Raw genomic sequence first — 19,977 nt, 5'->3', positions numbered from 1 at the left:
ACTTGCTCTACCCACACATCAAGCGGGGAGGTTTTCTGACTGTATTTGGTTCTCCTGGGAAATGTCATGGCACAGGGAGGCAGGGTTTTTACTATGTTATGGAGGGGCATGAATTTTACTATGTTAATGAGTGTATATTGTATTTGAAGGTGAAGTCAGGGTCAACTTCTCCTCCATGTTGAAAATGATGTTGGGGTTCTTGTTTGCGGAGTCGAAGAATGAATTTAGCAAATGCTCAAGGTAGGAGAGGCGGGAGAAGCATTTATTTAGAGATACAGTGATAGGACAGAGCTCCTGTAGTGACAAGAGAGTCCGTGATGGTGCATTGTCTAGGGTATTTATAGTTGGTTGAGGATTTTCAGGAATGTGGATAAAGGGTTAGGGGTATAGACTTGTACCACCTGCCCTGCCCCCAAGGTGGGCTGGGTTGTCGTCTGTTTGCTAGGGCTGTTTACAGTGAAGTCACAGATTATGCTGAGATACTCTTCTTTATTTGTGGAACACTATAACAATCCAGGCCAAGTTGTTCCTGGCCTTTTGAGCTTTAACTGATCTCACTGAAGATGTCTATATTCCTAGTCTGGTATCTTTACCCTAGAGAATTAGTGTGACCTTGACTTTGCGTAATGCTTAACACAGTTTCAATAAGGACTTCTTTGCACATTGTTACATTGTTCTGTAATTATCTTGCTTTGCTTTTTTTTTCGGAGGCCTTTACAGTACTCTGCCTAAACCCACAGTCCCCATCTTAGAAGCAGCCAGTTCTGGCAGGTCTATTTACTATACCCTTACTCCCCATCCCATGGGAACAGCTTGTACAGAATGTGTGGAAAGTAAGCAAGTATCTGACTGAACTCCCCACTCTCTCCCTGCTTATGTCTAGCTGTCTACCTACTCTAATAGGGGATCAGATATAAGGCACCAGAGGCCACGAAGAAAGTCTACTGAATGCTGTTGTCTTTCTCCTTGCGGTGGCCCTGAAGTCAGGAAAAACAGGCAATTAGGGAGAAAAACAATCTCAGTGCAAAGTGAAGAGAAATATGGAGAAACCTGATCCCACGGGACAAATGGATCCCACGAGGACAAACTGAACCCCACCAGGACAATCTGGAATCTAGATCTGTCAGTACAGCTGACTCCAACCATGTGATTTTACACAGTTTGTGCCCTTCAGCACAGCTGCACACATGCCTGGTCTGCGTCTCAGAGAAAGTAACAGGTAAGACCTAGCAGGGGCTGGAGGGGCTGATGTCAGATCGCTGCCGTCCTACAAAGAAGTGAGTCAGCATGTCATCCACAACATCCATGACCTGCAGTGGTGCCTGGGGCTCTGCATCAGCTTTGAGTAGAACTGTTACAGCTTCACTTCTGTCTTTTAAATATCATGAAAATCTCCTTTGCGATGAAGTATTCTATGGAGGTAGAAATTCTAGGAAACATATTTTCAGCTTATGTAAGATAACATGATAAAAAGCCACCACACTGCACACAGCATTTTAGATATAAATTTTTTAATTTATAGAATTTAAGAAGAGGGCCCCTTCTTGCTGCTACGGTTCCCTCCCAATAAGCAATACTCTTGCAGAAGGGGCCTTAGAATCAACAATGGTGCTTAAGCTTAAAAAACCAGAGTGGTGCCACATCATAGGAAATTTAAGTGTCATTCTTACTGTTCCTGAGCCTGGGATGAGGGATGTCCCCTGACACTCTGTTTCTCAGTTCTGGGTCTCCTTCAGGTCCCTACCACTAGTATCACCTTGTAGTTGTTGCTCAGTGACTCAACATTCAGGCAAAAGAAAATCACCATTACCAAAGAGGAAGAAATAGCTGCTCCTTTAAGAAGTCTTCATTTGCTTAAAAGATGCCATCCTCCTCCACAACCTCTTATATTTCTCTTTATTGGTGAACAATTTGAGGACAACAAGGAGTTTCAGGAGTAGAACCCTTGAAGAATTTAATGATGTGATTCTCAAAATACAATACTTTCTACTGTAAATATGGTCCTATTCTTTAAATATTTGGAGCACAAAAGTATCTCTTGATCAGTAACTTTCAGAAGCCTATTTAACTTATATAATTAAATATGCAGATTTAACTGATTAGGTAGTTATTTGTAAAAATAAGTTGTAAAGATTCTGCATGGCCACAAGGACAAAATTGATACTTTTAGAATTTATATTAAAATTGCTTCATTTTTAATAGTAATATTTTGGCCATAATTAAGATCCACACAAATACAAAATAACTAGAAATTTTTACAAACATTTAAATGCATATTTTTTACATGAACTGCTTTAAAGTTAAACTTTCTGGAAGTAGATAATTTTCTTAGTCTGACATTAAGAGGATTTCTGATAAGTAAATAAGAAAATCAGATCAAAGACTCTCCTTTCCCCATACCTAATAAAATAAAGAATTAGTAAATACAACTGAAAGCCACCAAGGAAAGAGTCATGTCATATGCATGTCATAAATTTATGAGAAGAGGGCATAAAATGAAGACTGTATTCTCATGTGATATACCAGAGCTTTTTTTTTTAATTAACAATTTCTAGCTAAATCATTTAATGAGATAAATATTTTGAGGGGTGAGGAGAAATAATGGATATAAAGATCACTTATGAAATACACCTCTTACCAACTCTCCAAACTCTTAGAATTCCCGAAGAAACAGGAGATTTTAAAAAGTCTCACTAATGTCGTAATATGGAGAAACGTACTGAGTAGATAAGTAGTTACACAAGGGAAAACTATAGGAAAATCCACTGATAGTTGGAGCCCCAACCAACACCAAAGATCCTCAGCAGCTCGGCGGGCAGTTTTCCAGTTTTGCACTGAGTAGCAGCAGGGCCAGCAGAAGAAATACACCAAAGCCAGAGGAGTGGACTGCACACCTGCCTGAGAGAGTGTCCTTGGCAAAGGATGTTTAATAGGATCTCAGAAGATGAAACAGAATCCAGCATGCATGAAAGGCTAGAAGTAGCCTTTCTAGTTCCCTCCTTTTCCTCCCCTCTCATCCTGAGGCTATGGAAATGTACACACTGTGGATGAAATTGTAGTATTTCCAGAATATCTCGCCTGGCTTTAGCACATCTGCATATCAATAGGCATTCACAGGTGTAAAGAAGTATGGCTTTAGTGCGTTTGCATCATTCCTCAGGGGTGCAGAGTTCTTCTCCATATCCGTGGATAATTACCTGGGCCACAGAGGGCTTATCTGTACCTGAGAGGTGAGGGGTAGGGCTGTTTTTGCTTCTGCTGGAGCAGGAAAGAGAGATGGTCCGGGACTGGAGTTCGTGAGCAATAAACAGATTTTAAACTTTATTTCTCACTTTCACTGATTTCAATTTTTTAGAGGTATTTTGCCCCGGGATTTCCTCTCCCCAGACTTACAATATGCAGCCCTCAAACTATGGCACACAGAAAGAAGACTAAATGAACAAAAAAATAACAAAACTTTGTGAAGGACACTAGAGAAATTACCTATAATCTTTCAGATTAAATAGGAGGTCTGGGTAGGATAGTCTGTATCACACATATCACGTGGTATAAAAATAATGTCATAAAAGCCATTTATTTAATCATTCTTTTTAAAAAATGAAAGGAGTAGGAAAGAAAAGAAGAAATCAATATTGAATGAGAAAGGTGAGGAAGGTAGATTTTTAAAATCCAGTTTGGGAAATAAAAAAAGGAACTAAAACAAATCTCCCTAAGTAAGTCTATGTAGACGATAATTGGGAAGGCATTATTATGTTTTTCAAAAGGAGCTCCAAAAATGTTGACAAAATCAAATAATATGAAAGTGGAAACTACAAAAATAAAAAACAAAGGCTCAAATCAGAATGCTGAAACCAATTAAATCTAGAATTCAAACCATGCCAACTGGAGGGAATTATGATCGCAAAACAGAATATTCAGGTTAAAAATCATGAAAAAATAATAACACTACAAGAACAAAAAATAGAAGCTGAGAAGTAGTAAGGCAGGAACAATTGTTAACAGTAACATACTGTTATCAATTAACATTCATTTTGTGTATTTAATATGTGCCAGGCACAATCCTATTCATTTTCTTAATGAATTATCTCATTTCCTAAAAACAATTTATAATCATAGTGTCTTCAGCCATTTTGAAGCTGAGGAAATTAAGGAATGGCAATACTAAGTAAATTTGCCCAAGTAACTGAAGAAACAGATTAAAATCAATCATTCTGATGCCAGACTTTCCCTTATTATCCATCATTAAGCATGACAATTATCTCATTTTGAATTATTATTGATGGTATAATTTAATCCACCTTTGACTTTATTATTTTCTATAGTTTCTTAAAAAGAGGTAATTATTTGTACAAAAACAACGAAGCCATTACTCTAAAAAAAAAAAAAAGAAACCTATCATTAATATAAATTAATATAAAGGCAGGTGACTGGGGATAAATGATCCCTCAGCTCAGTCCTTACTTAGCAGTTATGCTCTGAGAACCAAAAAGCCCTACGTGAATTGTATCAGGGTAAGCAGTACAAAGCTGCCAAAGTAGAAATTAACTGCCTGCCACTGTTAGTGGCAGACAATTCATGCCATAGCTGGCTTTTATATTTTCATAAAAATATTTAGTTTTTAAAAAATTAAGAATTTCAGGCTAAATATGCTTAATATAATTCTATATTTTGAGGGAGGGAAGAAATGGTGAATTATATAACTATCACTGTAGAATGTACTTTTCGAAACTAAATTGGTAATAGTGAATGGCCCAATTGAAGTTTTCTTCATCTTCTGATTCTGTCAAAATTTTCCATAAAACCTGCAGACTCCATCAACTCAAATAGTTTTATAGGGCAACATTTATTTGAATATACTTAACTATACTTTTATTTTTTTATTTTAAATGGGCAGATAGTCCTATTTCATTGTGGTAGTGCATGAGTATGTGACTGGATAGTATGTTCCTAAGTAAAATTTTCCATTTTGAATAGGAATTTTAAGATAATGAAGAGCTCTGCAAAAATATAATTATCCTTCAGCTCAACTGTTTTATCAATTTGTTAATAACTAGAATGATCAGAAAATAGAAAAACGTTGAAAAAACGAAGTCATGGCTTAGAGTAGAACCTAAGTTAATAGGATTTTTGCTAAGAAAAACAAGTGAAAGTGTCCTTCCAGCATTAAATAAAATTTAGATAATTGTGTATAATAGAAAACTGTAGGGAAATGTCAAATAACAAACCTTATTTGTGGTACCCTCTTACCAGTTTTTCAATATGATAATCTTTAATCTCTTTCATTTCCTTTCTATCCACATTATATATGCATAAATAATCATAGTTACCAGTCTCTCAGGATAGGGACATTCATGGACTTATCCTTAGCTGCCTCCCTGTATTAAGTGAGTACAGAGTTCCATGTTTGAAGGTCAAAATGTTTGAGGAGTTTCATCAAAGAGAAGGATGAATAATGAAGATGGAAAGTATTTTTAAAGTTGCATCATATTTATATTAATGCATAACTAAGGAACTGTTTGTTTTGTTGTGCTTGCTTAGCATTTTGATTTATTTGTAATTGTGTTTTTGTTTTTGAAAGACAGTGTAGTAAAAAAAAAGTACACAGACTGGACAAGAGTCAGAAGACTTGGCTCAAGTCTACCCTCATTTACAAACTGCACAGGACTTAGTTTCCCAGAAAACCTCAGTTTAAAAATATCAAGTAAAACACTTCAAGGAAAGTGCTATTGAGTCTGATGAGCCCTTTCTATACGTTCATATTATTTAGTATTTATGTCCTCGTTTGTATTACCATATGACAGCAGTCTAGGTTAAAAATATACAAGTGGCAAGTATTTTACAGTAAAAGCCTGAAAAAAAAAACCAGATCAGATGCAAAATTTTAGGTCTAACAAAAGACTTTTCTTAAAGTAAAAAACTAAATTGTTTTTAAACTGTTCAGTACTTTTTGTTGCTTTCATTCAGTGTGTTGACTCTGAAATTGGTTAGTTTCTTCAGGAAATATTGTTTGTAGGATTAAGATTTGAAAGACAAAATAACTTAAAGAACTGGAATTTTAAAATGTGACACACACCCAGAAATTTTAGCTTATGTACAGTTTTTAAAATAAAATTCACCTGTGTGATCAATGTAACTTTAATGCAGGGCAAGCACCTACAGATTGCACGCTCTCTCTAGGGTCCTTTTAGAGCTCAGATAGCTGATTTTAGTGTCATTTCCTCCTTTCAGTTGGTTCTACTGGGACTCGGATACAAAGAATATGAACTCTGTTGTCAACCCGTGACCTTTCTGTGAGTTATTTCCTGAGTATAAGATAATGTAAGGCTTGTCTGGGGAAATCTTTTTCGGTGATACTCACTTGTCCTAAGGCTGATAACTGGAGGTGATAGGTAATTCTAAAAACAATATGCAAAAATGTATAAGGAAAACAAAAGCAACATGTTAAGAATAGACTTTTTAGTTTCAGAGATATTGTAGTCACCAATGCCTACCATTATTTCCATCCTTACTAAAGTTTATTTCCTATAAGCAATAAGAATTTTTATCAATAAATCTTGTATATTCTCTGTTTTTATTCAAGGTAAAGATATTTCTGTAACGTTTGACCTCCTATAAACAAAGCTTTTGACAGATTTCCCTAGGCTCTCCCAAGTTAAGAGTTTGGTTTAGAATAGAACTAGCTTTCTCTATAAATCTCATATAAATTGTTTCACTCTCATTTGAAGGAAAGTATCATTTGGCATTAAAACTCTTCCTGGTATTAATATAAAAATTATTTCTCTACTAGTCTATATTCTCGAAACTAGATTTTTAAAAAATATTTAAAGTATTAAAAAACTTAAAAATACTTATCTTTTGCCAGTAAATAATATTTATTGGTAAGCATAAGACAGACCAGCATGGCCAAAGGAAGTGGTGCCTGTCCAAGACTTCACAAGTACAGAGCTTGCCACTTGCCCAGAGGGCCACGATTGGCGACGTACTTGACTCCACAGCCATCAGGGATGAGGCGCTTCTTAGCCACTTTGTCTTCAAATTCATCAGCATTAAACTTGGTAAAGCCCCACTTCTTGGAGATGTGGATCTTCTGGCGTCCAGGGAACTTGGACTTGGCCCTGCGAAAGCCTTCAATCACGTGCTCCTTGTTCTGAAGCTTGGTACGGATGGACATGATGACTTGACCGATGTGGACTCTCGCCACGGTGCCCTGCGGCTTTCCGAAAGCGCCTCGCATGCCGGTCTGGAGCCTGTCGGCCCCAGCACAGGACAACATCTTGTTGATGCGGATCACGTGGAAAGGATGGAGTCGCACTCGTAAGTGAAAGCCATCTTTGCCACAGCTTTTCACCATATACTTGTTGGCACAAACTCGGGCGGCTTCCAGGGCTTCAGAGGAAAGCTGCTCATATTCAGCAGACACCATGTGACCACAGAGCGGGAACTCATCCACCTTTGCCTTCTTCCGACCCATATCAAAGATGCGGATCTTGGCATCAGGCACACCTCGGCAGAAGCGAGACTTTGGATATGGCTTGTTCTTACAATACCGGTAACAGCGAGCGGGGCGGCGACCCATAGCGACACAAGGTACTTCAGCTGCTGTGCGTCGATGAAAAATGGCGCTGGCTCTCGCAACTGCGCATGAGCCTTAAATACATTGCCCATCTTCCCACACAGGAACCATAGAGTCCCCAATTAGGGCCAATAGACACTCTTTCACAAGGTCCCCAACCATAGATGCCGCAACATTCCACGCCTGCGTGGGGAAGCAACTTGGCACATGCGCAGAGCGGAGAAGCAACTGGGTATATTTGACCACAGGCTACGGGGTAACGAATGGGCTTTGCCGCAATGGCTCCGGAAGTCGATTTCTTCCTGCTTTCCATCTTGAGCATTAGACTATTGCCCTAGGCTTTATCTTACCATAAAATATATATTTGTTACCCTTAGGGTTTAAATAAGAAGGGTTTCTCCAGCTATTATATGTATTTCGTGTCTAGTTTGTTTAAATCTATTTTCCAGAGCTCTTACCTCCCGTCCGCATTTGTAGATCAATTGTTACTTCTCAGAGTTATGTGGTCATCTTCCCCTGGTAAAGTGGTTCTTGGCATAAGCTCTCTGGGTGGGCCCAGGAAGAGGTGAGAGTAGAGTGGAGACGGGGAGATACCTGTTGTGCATATTGTTTAATAATCGCTTCAGAAACACGAAACTTTGGTATTTTTATTTATTTGGCATATGGAACGATTTTATTATCAATGGCATTCACAGAACTGAAATCCAAATGTAATTTTTAACTTAAGGCTATTTGCATTTTCAAGTGTTAACAATTGCTAGGGACTATATAAAAGAGTAACTATGCTTTTTAAATTGATAAGGCCTTAGCATGAGTTGAATCGTTTTGTTTTTTCTGATACCCAATTTTTTAAAAATACTATGATCAGGATCAGAGTGTGGGAAAGGAGGAAAATGAGAGAGTTTCCAAATAGTCTACAATCCCTACTTGGATTTTTCTAGCTTTTTTGATCCTTCATGCTTTTTCACAAATCCATGTCATCATGGAACAAAATCCTTCCAGTGTGAGTATATTCTGATAATGCTTTGCTTTTAACACGGAAACACATAAATTGTGACAAAATAACTTCTGCCCTTACCAATATTAGGGTAGAAGTATTAAAGCCCCCAATGTAGAGAACTTTCCCAGTTACACAGAAGCTTTCTTTCTTTCCCTTCCTTCATTTTTGCTTTCCAGTTCTCCTCAAATAGTTCCTATTTACTAGGTAAGCCTGATATGGAGATAAGGCAGTAAGTTATGTTGGGGTACTGTCACTGATCTTACAAGTCTACGAGAGGACTTTGATGCTACTCAAACAATATGTCATCATATTATAAAGTACAAAATGTGCCAAAAGGAAAATCAAAGTGAGCCTTGAGAGTCAAGATGAGACCCTGATCTAGACTGAAGAATGATAGATAGGGATGATTATATCAAGAAAGACTTCACTTAGTAACTGTGTGGTACATGGAGCCTGGCATATGCAAAGGCCCTGAATCAGGCAAGAACATGGATTACTTAAGGAACTAAAAATAAAGCCAGTGTGACTATGAATGAAAGGGTGAATGTAGTTGTGTATGTTGGGGTGGGGTGACTTGCATATCTTGTAGGACCCATTTTACCAAGTTAGAGATCCTGTTCTTATATTCAAGACCATTGATGAGTTTTATACAGGCTTTATCACTCTTGTTATATATAATATGGTCAATGCACTGGCAGGGGCCCAAAAACTGATGTAGGGAGATCAGGAAGGAAGATTTTGCAACACTGAAGAAAAGTAAGGAGGATAATTTGAACATGCTTTTAATTACTGTTCACTTTATAAATATATTTTAATCTTTTTCTAGTACTATATGTCCAGAATCTCATAGTTCTAGGGGAAAGGAGTCTGTGAGGTAAAAGGAAAATACCCAACCAGAATTCATGTTCCATCACATACTTATCCTCACCTGTCTTGGCCACATTCTGGGTTTCCAAAACCTGAGAATTCTCTGACCAGTGGATGTTATCATTATCAGGGCCTGTTTATATAATGCTTTTCCCTTAATCCAAAGGGTAATCAATCATGGTTTTCTTGGGACTCTACCACTTTTATCGTTGATGTCCTACATGCTCCAAAACACCTCAGTCCCAAGAAAAAAGGGAAAGTTAGTCACTTTATCACACTTATGCACGGTGTCCCTGACAATTGCAGGATAGGATCAGAGGGTGGGAGGGAGGAAGAAAGCCAGCCTGGGATTCTCCATTTATATCCCTTTCTCTAACCCTATGAACATTAGAGGAGAGCCTGTGGAAAATGTACGAACTACACCATTCTATTTAAATGTTAAAAGCATTCCTGTCAATGGATTACAAAATTTTTAATGTTCGCCTCTCAACTCCTATCTCTGTGTCACCCACAATGTGCATCATGCTAAGCAAACCTTGCAAAAAATGTGTCTACTTTGAAGTAGTCTGAAATATAGTTAAGAAGATGATACATGGGAAATACTTAGGTTTTTCTTATTTGTAAATGTTTTACTTTGATCAATACAATAAAAGTGTAGCAAAGGGACACACTAGTGTCATATAAAATGGAGATGGTTTAAAGAATGAGTAGGACATATGTAAGAGAAGGTTAGTTTTAAAGAAAGAAAGAGGCATGGCAACTATATAAAACTGTTAAGATCTATGAGAACAAGAACTGTGTTTATTTGAGTCACTGTTTTGCCTCATTTGGAGCAAATTGAGTGACCATAGCACAGTACAAATTTGAATGATGTGATGTGTTGGTAAATTCTTAAAAACCTGCTCATTAGAGAGCAGGGGGCTGGGGAAGGAAAGCCTTGATTTGCAGTGTTTGCTGACTTCTGTGGTGTAACTATTCCATCATCAATTTCAGCCAATAATATGATTTTAATGAACATGAGTATGGGGATAGATGCACACAGGCAGCTCTTATGAGCCAGTGGTAGCTGGCTCTAGCACACTACCATCTGGCTGTGCATTCCCAAGAAAAAAGACAAACTTGGCTAAAGCTAATGATACATAATCTGACATAATAAACTTTGGGGTGGGTAGGGGGAGATCATTTTCTAGCAGACCTTAGAAAGCAGGCATATAAACATATTTAGATATGATGATTAAGCTTTCACTGTGAAGTTTTTACCCCATGGTTTCTCTCTCCTGTTTCACAACTCCTATGTGAGAGGTCTGCACTATTCTGTATGTATTGATTAGATATGCATCAAGGCAGGCTTTACGTACTTGAAATTAGTACTGGTCAATATTAGAGTATCTTCTTCCTTCATGCAAAGACTGGAAAGGAGCTGTTCTGTGTACCTGTTCAATGCAGCACTTCTTTCCTTCTTTGATATCACATTTCAAACATTTCACAAAGAGCTAAACCCGACTTTGTTCTCAAAAGAGAATGTGCACCAGAGTCTAATATATTGACTCATGTGCACTCTGAATGCCCTCTCCTGCTGCTGAAGCCGTCTGCATTGTTGATCACTGAAGTCATTATATAGCGTTCCCTCACTTGGGATTTGACAGTGCACTGTGATTCAGAGATCATGTTCCCACTTGGGCTCGCTATGAGGTGTAAAGCCTCCACTGATGATGAACAATCATTTTCATCTGTGCTCCTTAGGGACATCACACGGGAGGCTGTAATCTCAGTATTTTAAAGAGCCTAGATGAGCAACTGGACTGCATTTTCCTAGAGTTGAGTAGTGAATGTGAAAGAGCCATGGTAAATGGCTGGCCTTTTCTTCAAAGTCAGCCAGTTGTGTCTATTGTCATGGCTAATGTGTGGTCATGCTGTCTGTCTATTTCTCACACACCTGATTCATAACGCTCCCCTGATCTATTTGACAAGTGCACGCTTTCTGAATAGAAATATAGTCAGATTATTTTTAACTGTTTAGTCCCAGGGACATAATGTATTTTATTTTTTGACTGATATTTTATGCATTTTGATTATTCTCCATTTGGGAATCTGTTTTTTTACTTTGGATATAGGAACTATGTACACTTCCCTTTGGGTGTTGGTGGTATAGGATGAGTTCCCCCCAGATGAATTTTTTTTACATTGTTCCAAAAAATTAGGAAAAAATAGGTAAAGATTAAATCAGGGAGACATAGCACATAAATATGCTCATTAGAATTTGATTGATTTTAGTCAGTAAATGTTTACTTGTTTAGGTTTCATACTTGTACAAAATTTATAAGCTATTAATCAGTTTCATATGATAAGTAATTGATGTGTAGTTTTATAGTTATAATGCTTAAGTAATGCCATAACAAAGGCATAATTTATTACATATAATAAATTATAAAATGCTATGATAAAGCATAATAAAAATGGTATACTAAGGATGACTTGAATCAACACAAAGAAGCTACATATCTGTTTGAAAGTCCTCTCTTTAAAAGGCTTAGTACAATCTGAAAATTTGAGAAACACTGATCTGGGGGTGGGGTGCTGTATGTAAAGCTCATCCTCCCACATATTAAGTGAATGGGGTTCCTGTTCTTTAGATCTAAGTCCCTGTCCATTTATTTAAAAGGCATAAGGATGGGAGCAACATTATTTTCCCCAACGACCAAGCTGCTTGCCAATAATATGAAGTTTGTGCGGTTTACTAGGTCTACATATATGTATGAAGCAAATATTTAAATATTGAGATTATTTAATTATTTTTATCATAATACCCAATTAAATTTCAGTTAAACGAATCTTGTGTGTTTAATGGATAACCTCTTCATCCACTGATTAGAACTCTTTTCATGAAGGGGAACAATCCACCTTAGTCCTTAGATCTAAGTATTCTTTAGTCATGAAATAAGTATTCCAACTGCCAGAGCACTGACTTTGGAAGGCTTTTTAAAGAGCTTCGCCTCACCGGCCAAACCTTTTAGCCTATTCGCCATTTGGTTTTCCTCATGGCAGCAAACACTGACCAAAGACAAAGCGACACACTGTTTGAGCCACGTGGTGAGCCACTGCATTACCGATCTGCTTAGGCCCTGTGTAGAGTTCAGCCTTGTCCAAGGCTTCTGGGAGGCAATCTCGAGTGTCTTTTTCTTTTGCCTGGTAACTTTGGTCAGACTGGATAGCCTAACAATGCGATTTAAACTGAGGGCTAACAATGTCACTTAGGTCTTTGGGTCAGTGGTGTTAGTTGACCTGGAGACGTACATCAACCACATAGGCAATCTGTCAACTACATGGCTACATAATGGAGCTTCCCCTACCCCCCCCAAAAAAATCCTCTGAATACTGGGACTTGGGAAAATTTACCTGACTGGCTGTACTCCCAACATTTGTCACACATCAATGCTAGAAGAGCTATGCATCCTGACTCAGTGGCGAGAGGACAACAGAAGCTCCATGTTCGCACTTCTCCTGGACTCTACCCTGAGCACTTCTTCCCTTGGCTGATTCTGATCTGTCTCTATTCCCTATGATGAACCACAGCCACAAGCACAACCCCTTGCACTGAGTTCTGTGAACCCTTACAGTGAATTATCAAATGTGAAGGTAGCTTGGGGAATTCCCCAAACTTGTAGTTTGTGTTAGAAATGAAGGCAGTATTGGGGCTCTAACCTTGTATTTGGCTCAAACTCTATAATATCCATCCTTCACCCCACAAACTTAATAAATCATGTATTAATGGTAGGTGCTGAAACATGGAGGAGAATAAAATCTAATTTAGAATGTCTAGCAGAGTTGCAACATAATGGCTAACAAAAAGTAGAGATTGTCTTAAAAAGTCATTTTTTCTGTTTAAAAATCTAATGCCTATTTAAGAATTAGCGTATATGCACAACCAAAATATAAAGAGATAAACTTAAGATTTCGGCATGTTTTCTTGCAATAATTTTGTATGTGTCATTTCTATATCCTGGTTTTTCTTTTACTAAGCCTTTGCTTTAAGAGTAAATATCATTATTTTAATAATGGCAAATTCATACAGAAATGCAAGGGATTCAGAATAGCTACTAATAGTCTTGAAAAAGATAGAAAATTAAATTGAATGACTCATACTTCCTGATTTCTTAATTTCTTATAAAGCCACAGTAATCAAGACAAAGTGGTACTGGCATAAGAATAAACATATATATCAGTGGGTTATAACTGAGAACTCCAAAATAAGCCCTTCTGTTTATGGGCAACTGATTTTTGACAAAAGGAGCAAGACAATTGAAAGGGAGAAAGAACAATCCTTTCAACAAATGATTCTTGGACAACAGTTATACACATGTAAAAGAATAAAATTGGACCCTTACCTCTAACCACATACAGGAATAACTCAACAAAGATTATAGACCTAATGCAAGAGCTAAAAGTATGACTCTTAGAAGAAAACATGGGAAGAAAATTTCACGGTTTCTTTTATAAAGTACAAAAAGCACAAGTGACAAAGGGAAAACTAGAAAACTTGAACTTTACCAATTTAAAACCTTTTGTGCTTCAAAGGATATCTTCATGAGAGTGAAAAGACAGCCTGTGAAATGGAAGAAAATATTTCCTACATATGTATCTACCACACTGATCAGCATATTCTGGCTAATTTATCTATAGGGTTAAGTATACTGTGCCCTAAAAAACATTTAAATGACCTAAACCAAATAGTAGTTGGCAATGTGTCAAAATGTACATTGGAATAATTTTAACAATTCCCTTTATGTAGACTGAAACAATTTAAAAGATACACAGAGAGTCCTCATTAGTAGCATATCACCATAGGAGCTGGCCTGGATGCTTCGCCTCTTCTTTTTGCTTTGATATATTTAATACAGATAAAACACATATATTTAACAAAAGAAAAAAAAAGTATCTTTTGAACAATTCTGTATGAAGCATATCTTGCTCAGGCTCAATTCTTCCTAGAAATAGTTATTAGTGTATGTTTTCTTTAAGTACTTTTAAAATAATAAAATGTGGATCGAATTAAATCTAAAAATAATTAGGAAAATATGAAATATTAAAGAAGTAAATTATTAATGACCAATTTAGGTTAGTGTGCAGTAATACTCTTAAGCAACTCTTACTAAGTTGCCAATGCAGCTCTTACGAATTTTGAAAAAAATCTAATGAAGTATTCAGGACATTTTTCTGTTCACAAAACATCATTATTAGAAGTTTCCATCACTGATATAATCAATTAACATAAATAAATTATTATAAAACAGTTAATTGGCTCCTGTAGGTAAATATTTAGAGTTAAACCTATAAGGACATAAATATTATGGCATATTAATATTTAATTCTCATCATTGTTTCAATGTTGCAGTCCAATTCATCTTTACTGTTTGACAGATATAGTTTCATCCTCATGGATAATGGCTTATAGAAGGATTTCACTGTCTGGCACATCAGGATTCACACATTCTCTCCCAATTATAACAGCAGTTCCTCATCCAATCAGTGGCACAGTAAATCAGGCACTATCTCTTGAGTACAGCTGCATGGATCTGTCAGCCCCAAACTTGTTAAATCTCAGTGTCCTGAATGGTGTTTCTTTCTCTGTTTCTCAAACAATATCTCCAATTTTAATTAAGATTTAAACAAAGGTAAAATTTAGGTTGTGTTTTGCATGCTTTTTACCTAATTTAGTTAACCAACGGACACAAAAGCTTTTGAATTTTTTGAAAGAGCAAAGGACCAATGTTACTAAATTAATACTGTTGATATGTCCCCATAACAGAAGTATTTTCATAGCATTTCTGTTTGCAAATACATTTTTTGTATTTCAGATGACATTATATGGATCAAATTACAATCAGTAAAAAATTATTATATATAACTAAAGTGATCCAGTCAATTAAAAAACAGAGAGCCATTGAGTGCCAAATACTCAATTCTTCTCCGTGCTAGATGTATGGGAGCACATGAGAATAGCTATGAGGAAATCTAATTTGAAAGATGAGATGTGTACACATGACAAAACTAAAAACTTAAGAAACACTCCAGTAATTACCATAGAGTTGGTATGCACAACTAGAGTTATAGAAATTGGGTGAAAGTAGTATTTCTTTTAAGTTTAGATGGTGAAAATTGTCTTATGGAAAAGTTTCCTATTATAAATCCAAACATAGTCCTCCTTTGCTTCCTCAAAGATTCCACTTCTGAGAGATATCCTGCAGGAAGTTTGTTTTTTAATCTTCTGTATTTCCAGAGCCTCCCTTCTTCTGTTCTTTCCCTGCGTTTTTCAGTACCCTACAAACTGCAGGAATGAATGAGATCCTCTTTTATGAGAGAAGCACCTAGACAAAAGTCTTGATACTAATTACCAATCAGGCACAAAATTGGATTTTCAACATACATAATAATGAACAATTGTTCAGGCACACACATATACTCACTTTTATCAATTTAGTTCCTGGAAACTCAGGTTAGAGGCATTTAACTAGGCCTACCTTTCATAGGAAGAAAAGTGAAAGTTAGATTTTCTTGTAGTTTATTTGCTTCCAGAGAGCATATATATGTCTTTTATGATTCTTTTTTATCATTTCTGGAAAGACCCTAGTTAGATAAATAACACTTTCTTTGTTTGACAGGCATGAAGGTCTGCAGCCCATGCTAATGTGATCCTGTTTCGGCAGATCACGTCTTGAGGGAGGACCGTAAATTACTCCTACTTGTTGTCCTTGGTCCTGCCTAACATACTTTCTGCCTTCAAGAGGTTTGGCATTATGCTCCACTCAGGTCATTCTGAGGAGGAATGAATTGGATAAATATCACACTGAATTATCACTATTTGTCATTTTGTCACATTGGTATGTCACTAACAATTCATGGTGATTTTAGTTATCAGTATTAATAACTACTAAATATATTCCATATACCTTAATCAGTGTGGAAGGAGTATTTCATGCTTAGTTTCAGACTAATAAGATTCTTTACGTATTATTTTGGCTCATTTCATTCAGATTAGGTCCAAAGAAGAAAGGAATAAGATAGCCTTGATTTAATGCTGGGCAAAAAGAATCAGTGTGCAGTGTAGACTTAAAATCAAATCAAGAGAAAATTCATTTTTAATCTTGTTAATGGGATAAGTCTTACTGAGAAGGGAGATTCAATTGGGTATTTGGAAAATAGGAGAAAAGGACAGGACTTGCAACAGACAAGTGACAAAGGAAAGACACAAACTGGAGTTACGATGGGGTGGGGGCAAATCTGCAGGCAGGTTCTAAGATAAATTATAAGGAAATAGTGAAAATAAGACAGTACAGAATAAAGAAGACCTTACTCTAAGCAAATGAGAACATGGTGTAAGAGCAAGAGAAATAATCTGGGATGAGGAGCTTGTTTAAGAACTGTGATAAAGTGAGAGTTCAAAATAATGATATTTCATTTTTTAATACAGTTCTTAAAAATGTCCTTTAATAGACTAGTATATCTTCCAATCAAATAAGTACAAAAATAGGCAAACTAACCTATTGGTTAGGAGTCAGGATAATGGTTACCCTTGACAGGGTGGCAGTGACTGAGAGGCATAAAGAGTACTTCTAGTGGCTGATAATGTTCTATTTCTTGACCTGATTGTGCTCACAGGGGTGTACTAAGCTGGGGAAAAATTCATTTTTATGTTTACTAGTAGTGCACTTTTTTATATGAATACCATGTCAATAAAACATTTCCTAAAAGTAATCAGAAGATTTAAAAGGAGGGTGATTACTGCAGTAGAGTTGCTTTGAGTGAATGGTTTTGCAGGTAGCTCTCCAGCCCTGGGAGACCAGCTTCTGCACTAGCTGACTGGCTTACAGACAGCCTCTCTTGGTTCTTCCAGCCTGCCTCTGTACATCCTACTATGCTGGTTATGTCAGCATTCTTGGCACCAAATTAAACACAAATGTGGAGAAAGCAGCATCATTGTATTTCGGGTATTTGGGTGAACAAATCAAATATAATAATGACTTTGATGCTTCTCCTCTCATGATATCAAGGTAGGATATCTTTAAATACTGGGTCTTCTTTCTCAAAGTAGATCTGGTTAGCAGTATGTATTTGTGACCCCAGAAGGACTAGCAAGTGGCTGTATTTTGCCTCCAGATTGTTCTGTGACTGTAGTTGTTAATCATGGACACCCTGAAGGGTAAGGTACAGGCTCAGCAGCTGCATTCTGAAGCCAGGACCTGAGCCTTTAGTGCTTCCATCTCTGTTTGTCTCTCTCCCCCCAGCTCTACTCCTTTACATTGCACTGAAGCTCTCATTGACCCTGTCTTCCAAGTACTATTACATCAAGAGTGTAGTCTGTTGAATTATCCATTCAGGTCAGGTTAGTTACGGTATGATGTTTCATTTTGTGTGTCAATTTGACTGGGGCACAAGGTGTTAACCTTTGGTCAAACATTTTTCTGGGTGTGTCTGTGAGGTTATTTTGGGATGAGATGAATATTTGAATCAGTAGATGGAGTATAGCTGATTGCTTTCCCTAATGTGGGTGGCCCTCACACAATCAGCTGAATAGAAAAAAAAGAAGGGCTCAACTCCCCAATAATAGGAAAACAAAAAAGGAATTCCTCCTGCCTGTCTGCACAAGCTGGATCATTGTTCTTTTCCTGCCTGGCTCTTCTGCCATCTCAAGCCTGCTGGTTTACAAACTAAACTTACATCATCAGTTCTGCTTCTCAGGCCTTTAGACTCTGACTGGAACAACACCCGTTAGCCTTCCTGGTCTCTGCTTGCCAATTGCAGATCCTGGGGCTTCTCAGCTTCCATATTCACATAAGTCAATTCCTCATAGTGTGTGTGTGTGTGTGTGTGTGTGCTCGTACATGGTATAGAGGGACAAATTTGTGATAGCTAAAACAAAATAGACAAAATCAAAATATCATTATGGCCAGATTGTATTAACTAATACTGATTATTTCTTATCCACGATAACCATTTATTTAAAACATAATTATCTGAGATGTTTTATCAAGGTAATAAAACAACAATATATATATATATATCTAATATTGGAAAAATCTCCCATATACAGGTTGACATGTGCCAAATTTATGTCTTTTATTTTATCAAGCTTAGACTATCACAAATAAAATTTTAACAACATTTTCCCCAAAGGACATGCTGGAGAAGGAGAAAGAACTTGGTACTCCTGGCATAGAGCAGATGGGTGTTAGATCATCCCTATTAAAGGAATATGGAGTGACAGGTGGAGTGACATATTTAAGAAATTGTCCTTTTTAGTTAGAACCAAGAGAAGAGTCAGGAAAGGGACTCAGCAGGTTGACCTTACTATCAGGGAGAGTGAGACATTTTCTTAGTGGTGATATTTATCTATTTCTGATATAGCCAAGTACATCCACCCTGGAGTGGACAGTAGTTATTCTGTCATTTGGCTGTTTCACAGTGAGAATGGCTTCAAAAAGTTCTTATTCAGGAGAAAGAGAAGTCAATTTAAAATTTTAACTTTCAATAGAAAGGTTTCAAATACTGAACCTAGAGAACTAAAAAGAGAAAAAGTAGAGATAGGAAAATCACCTATCTGAGGTAATCATATAATAAGAATATTCTGACTTTTGGATTTAGAATTTATTTTGTATAGAGAATGTGTTAGCTGACTGAAATGGATTTATGCATAAGGAGTGTATATTAGCTTGTTGGATTGTAAAAGTTGAAACTATGTACTAATTAATGTGGATCAATGCTTTTAGCTAACCACCTGGCTATGTACCTAACCCAGCTACAAAAGGTGGACGAGAACCAACAGGTAGAACCTAACCTGTTTCTAAGGGCACCTAAGTCCACTTAATTTTAGTGATAGCAAATGTGATGCCAGTTTAATAGAATCTATGACTTTTTAAATTAATAATAATCAAATATTTTGACAGAAAACTTCCTCATTGTTACAGGATATTTTGGATTCTGAAACAAATTAATAAAACAGTTCTAGGGTATACAGCATAATTATTAAAATATACCCCTAGTAAAACATACTAGTACAATACTTCTTCTTCATTCAGAAGTTTTCTACTTAAAAATGCTTAAAAAACCCAGATTCTCTTTAAATTATCTGAATACTCTGAAAGTTTAGGAGTGTATTAGAGTTTTAAAATTTGCCAGTGAATAACTGCTGCTTGGATGCTATTTAGAAACATTCCAGTGAAACAATGTCATATATTCACACTAGCAAATTAGAAACATTTCTGCAATAATCATGAGTAAATCTTAAAGCAAAACTTTGGTCAGTGGCTAGGAAAACATATTCTGCATTGAGGTTTAATTATATACAATTTTAAAAAGTGCTCCTGTTTAAAAAACATGTATGACTGAAAACAGCAAATGTGTTTTGGGGATTATCTGTCTGAGGATGACATCTAAACTTACTCTATAGAGCCAGCTTCAGTAGTACATGGGGAAGCCTGGACACCTTGAATTAAAAGTTTTGAAGGTACTTCTGGGTTCAGCAAGAGAGACCAAGTGACAA

At 36.8% G+C, this 19,977-nt stretch overlaps 1 protein-coding gene and 1 long non-coding RNA gene across 2 annotated transcripts in view; both read right to left on the bottom strand.

Moving 5' to 3' along the window:
• LOC130679418 (uncharacterized) overlaps positions 1-19,977 on the bottom strand; it is a 66,084-nt gene that overhangs the window by 25,443 nt on the left and 20,664 nt on the right. The gene's annotated exons all lie outside the window — the stretch shown is intronic.
• RPL10L (ribosomal protein L10 like) lies at positions 6,922-7,582 on the bottom strand. Its single transcript, XM_036916674.2, has one exon. It carries the CDS (start codon positions 7,574-7,576, stop codon positions 6,932-6,934), a length of 645 nt encoding a protein of 214 aa, XP_036772569.1. The 5' UTR covers positions 7,577-7,582; the 3' UTR covers positions 6,922-6,931.

This window comes from Manis pentadactyla, chromosome 11 (genome assembly GCF_030020395.1).
Source record: "Manis pentadactyla isolate mManPen7 chromosome 11, mManPen7.hap1, whole genome shotgun sequence".
In the NCBI taxonomy this organism is placed as follows: domain Eukaryota; kingdom Metazoa; phylum Chordata; class Mammalia; order Pholidota; family Manidae; genus Manis; species Manis pentadactyla.
The sequence above is the reverse complement of the archived record's forward strand: the minus strand, read 5'-3'. Positions and strand labels throughout refer to the sequence as shown.

What these genes read in the sequence shown, in the direction of transcription:
- RPL10L (XM_036916674.2), bottom strand. Translation starts at nt 7,576, where the DNA reads ATGGGTCGCCGCCCCGCTCGCTGTTACCGGTATTGTAAGAACAAGCCA.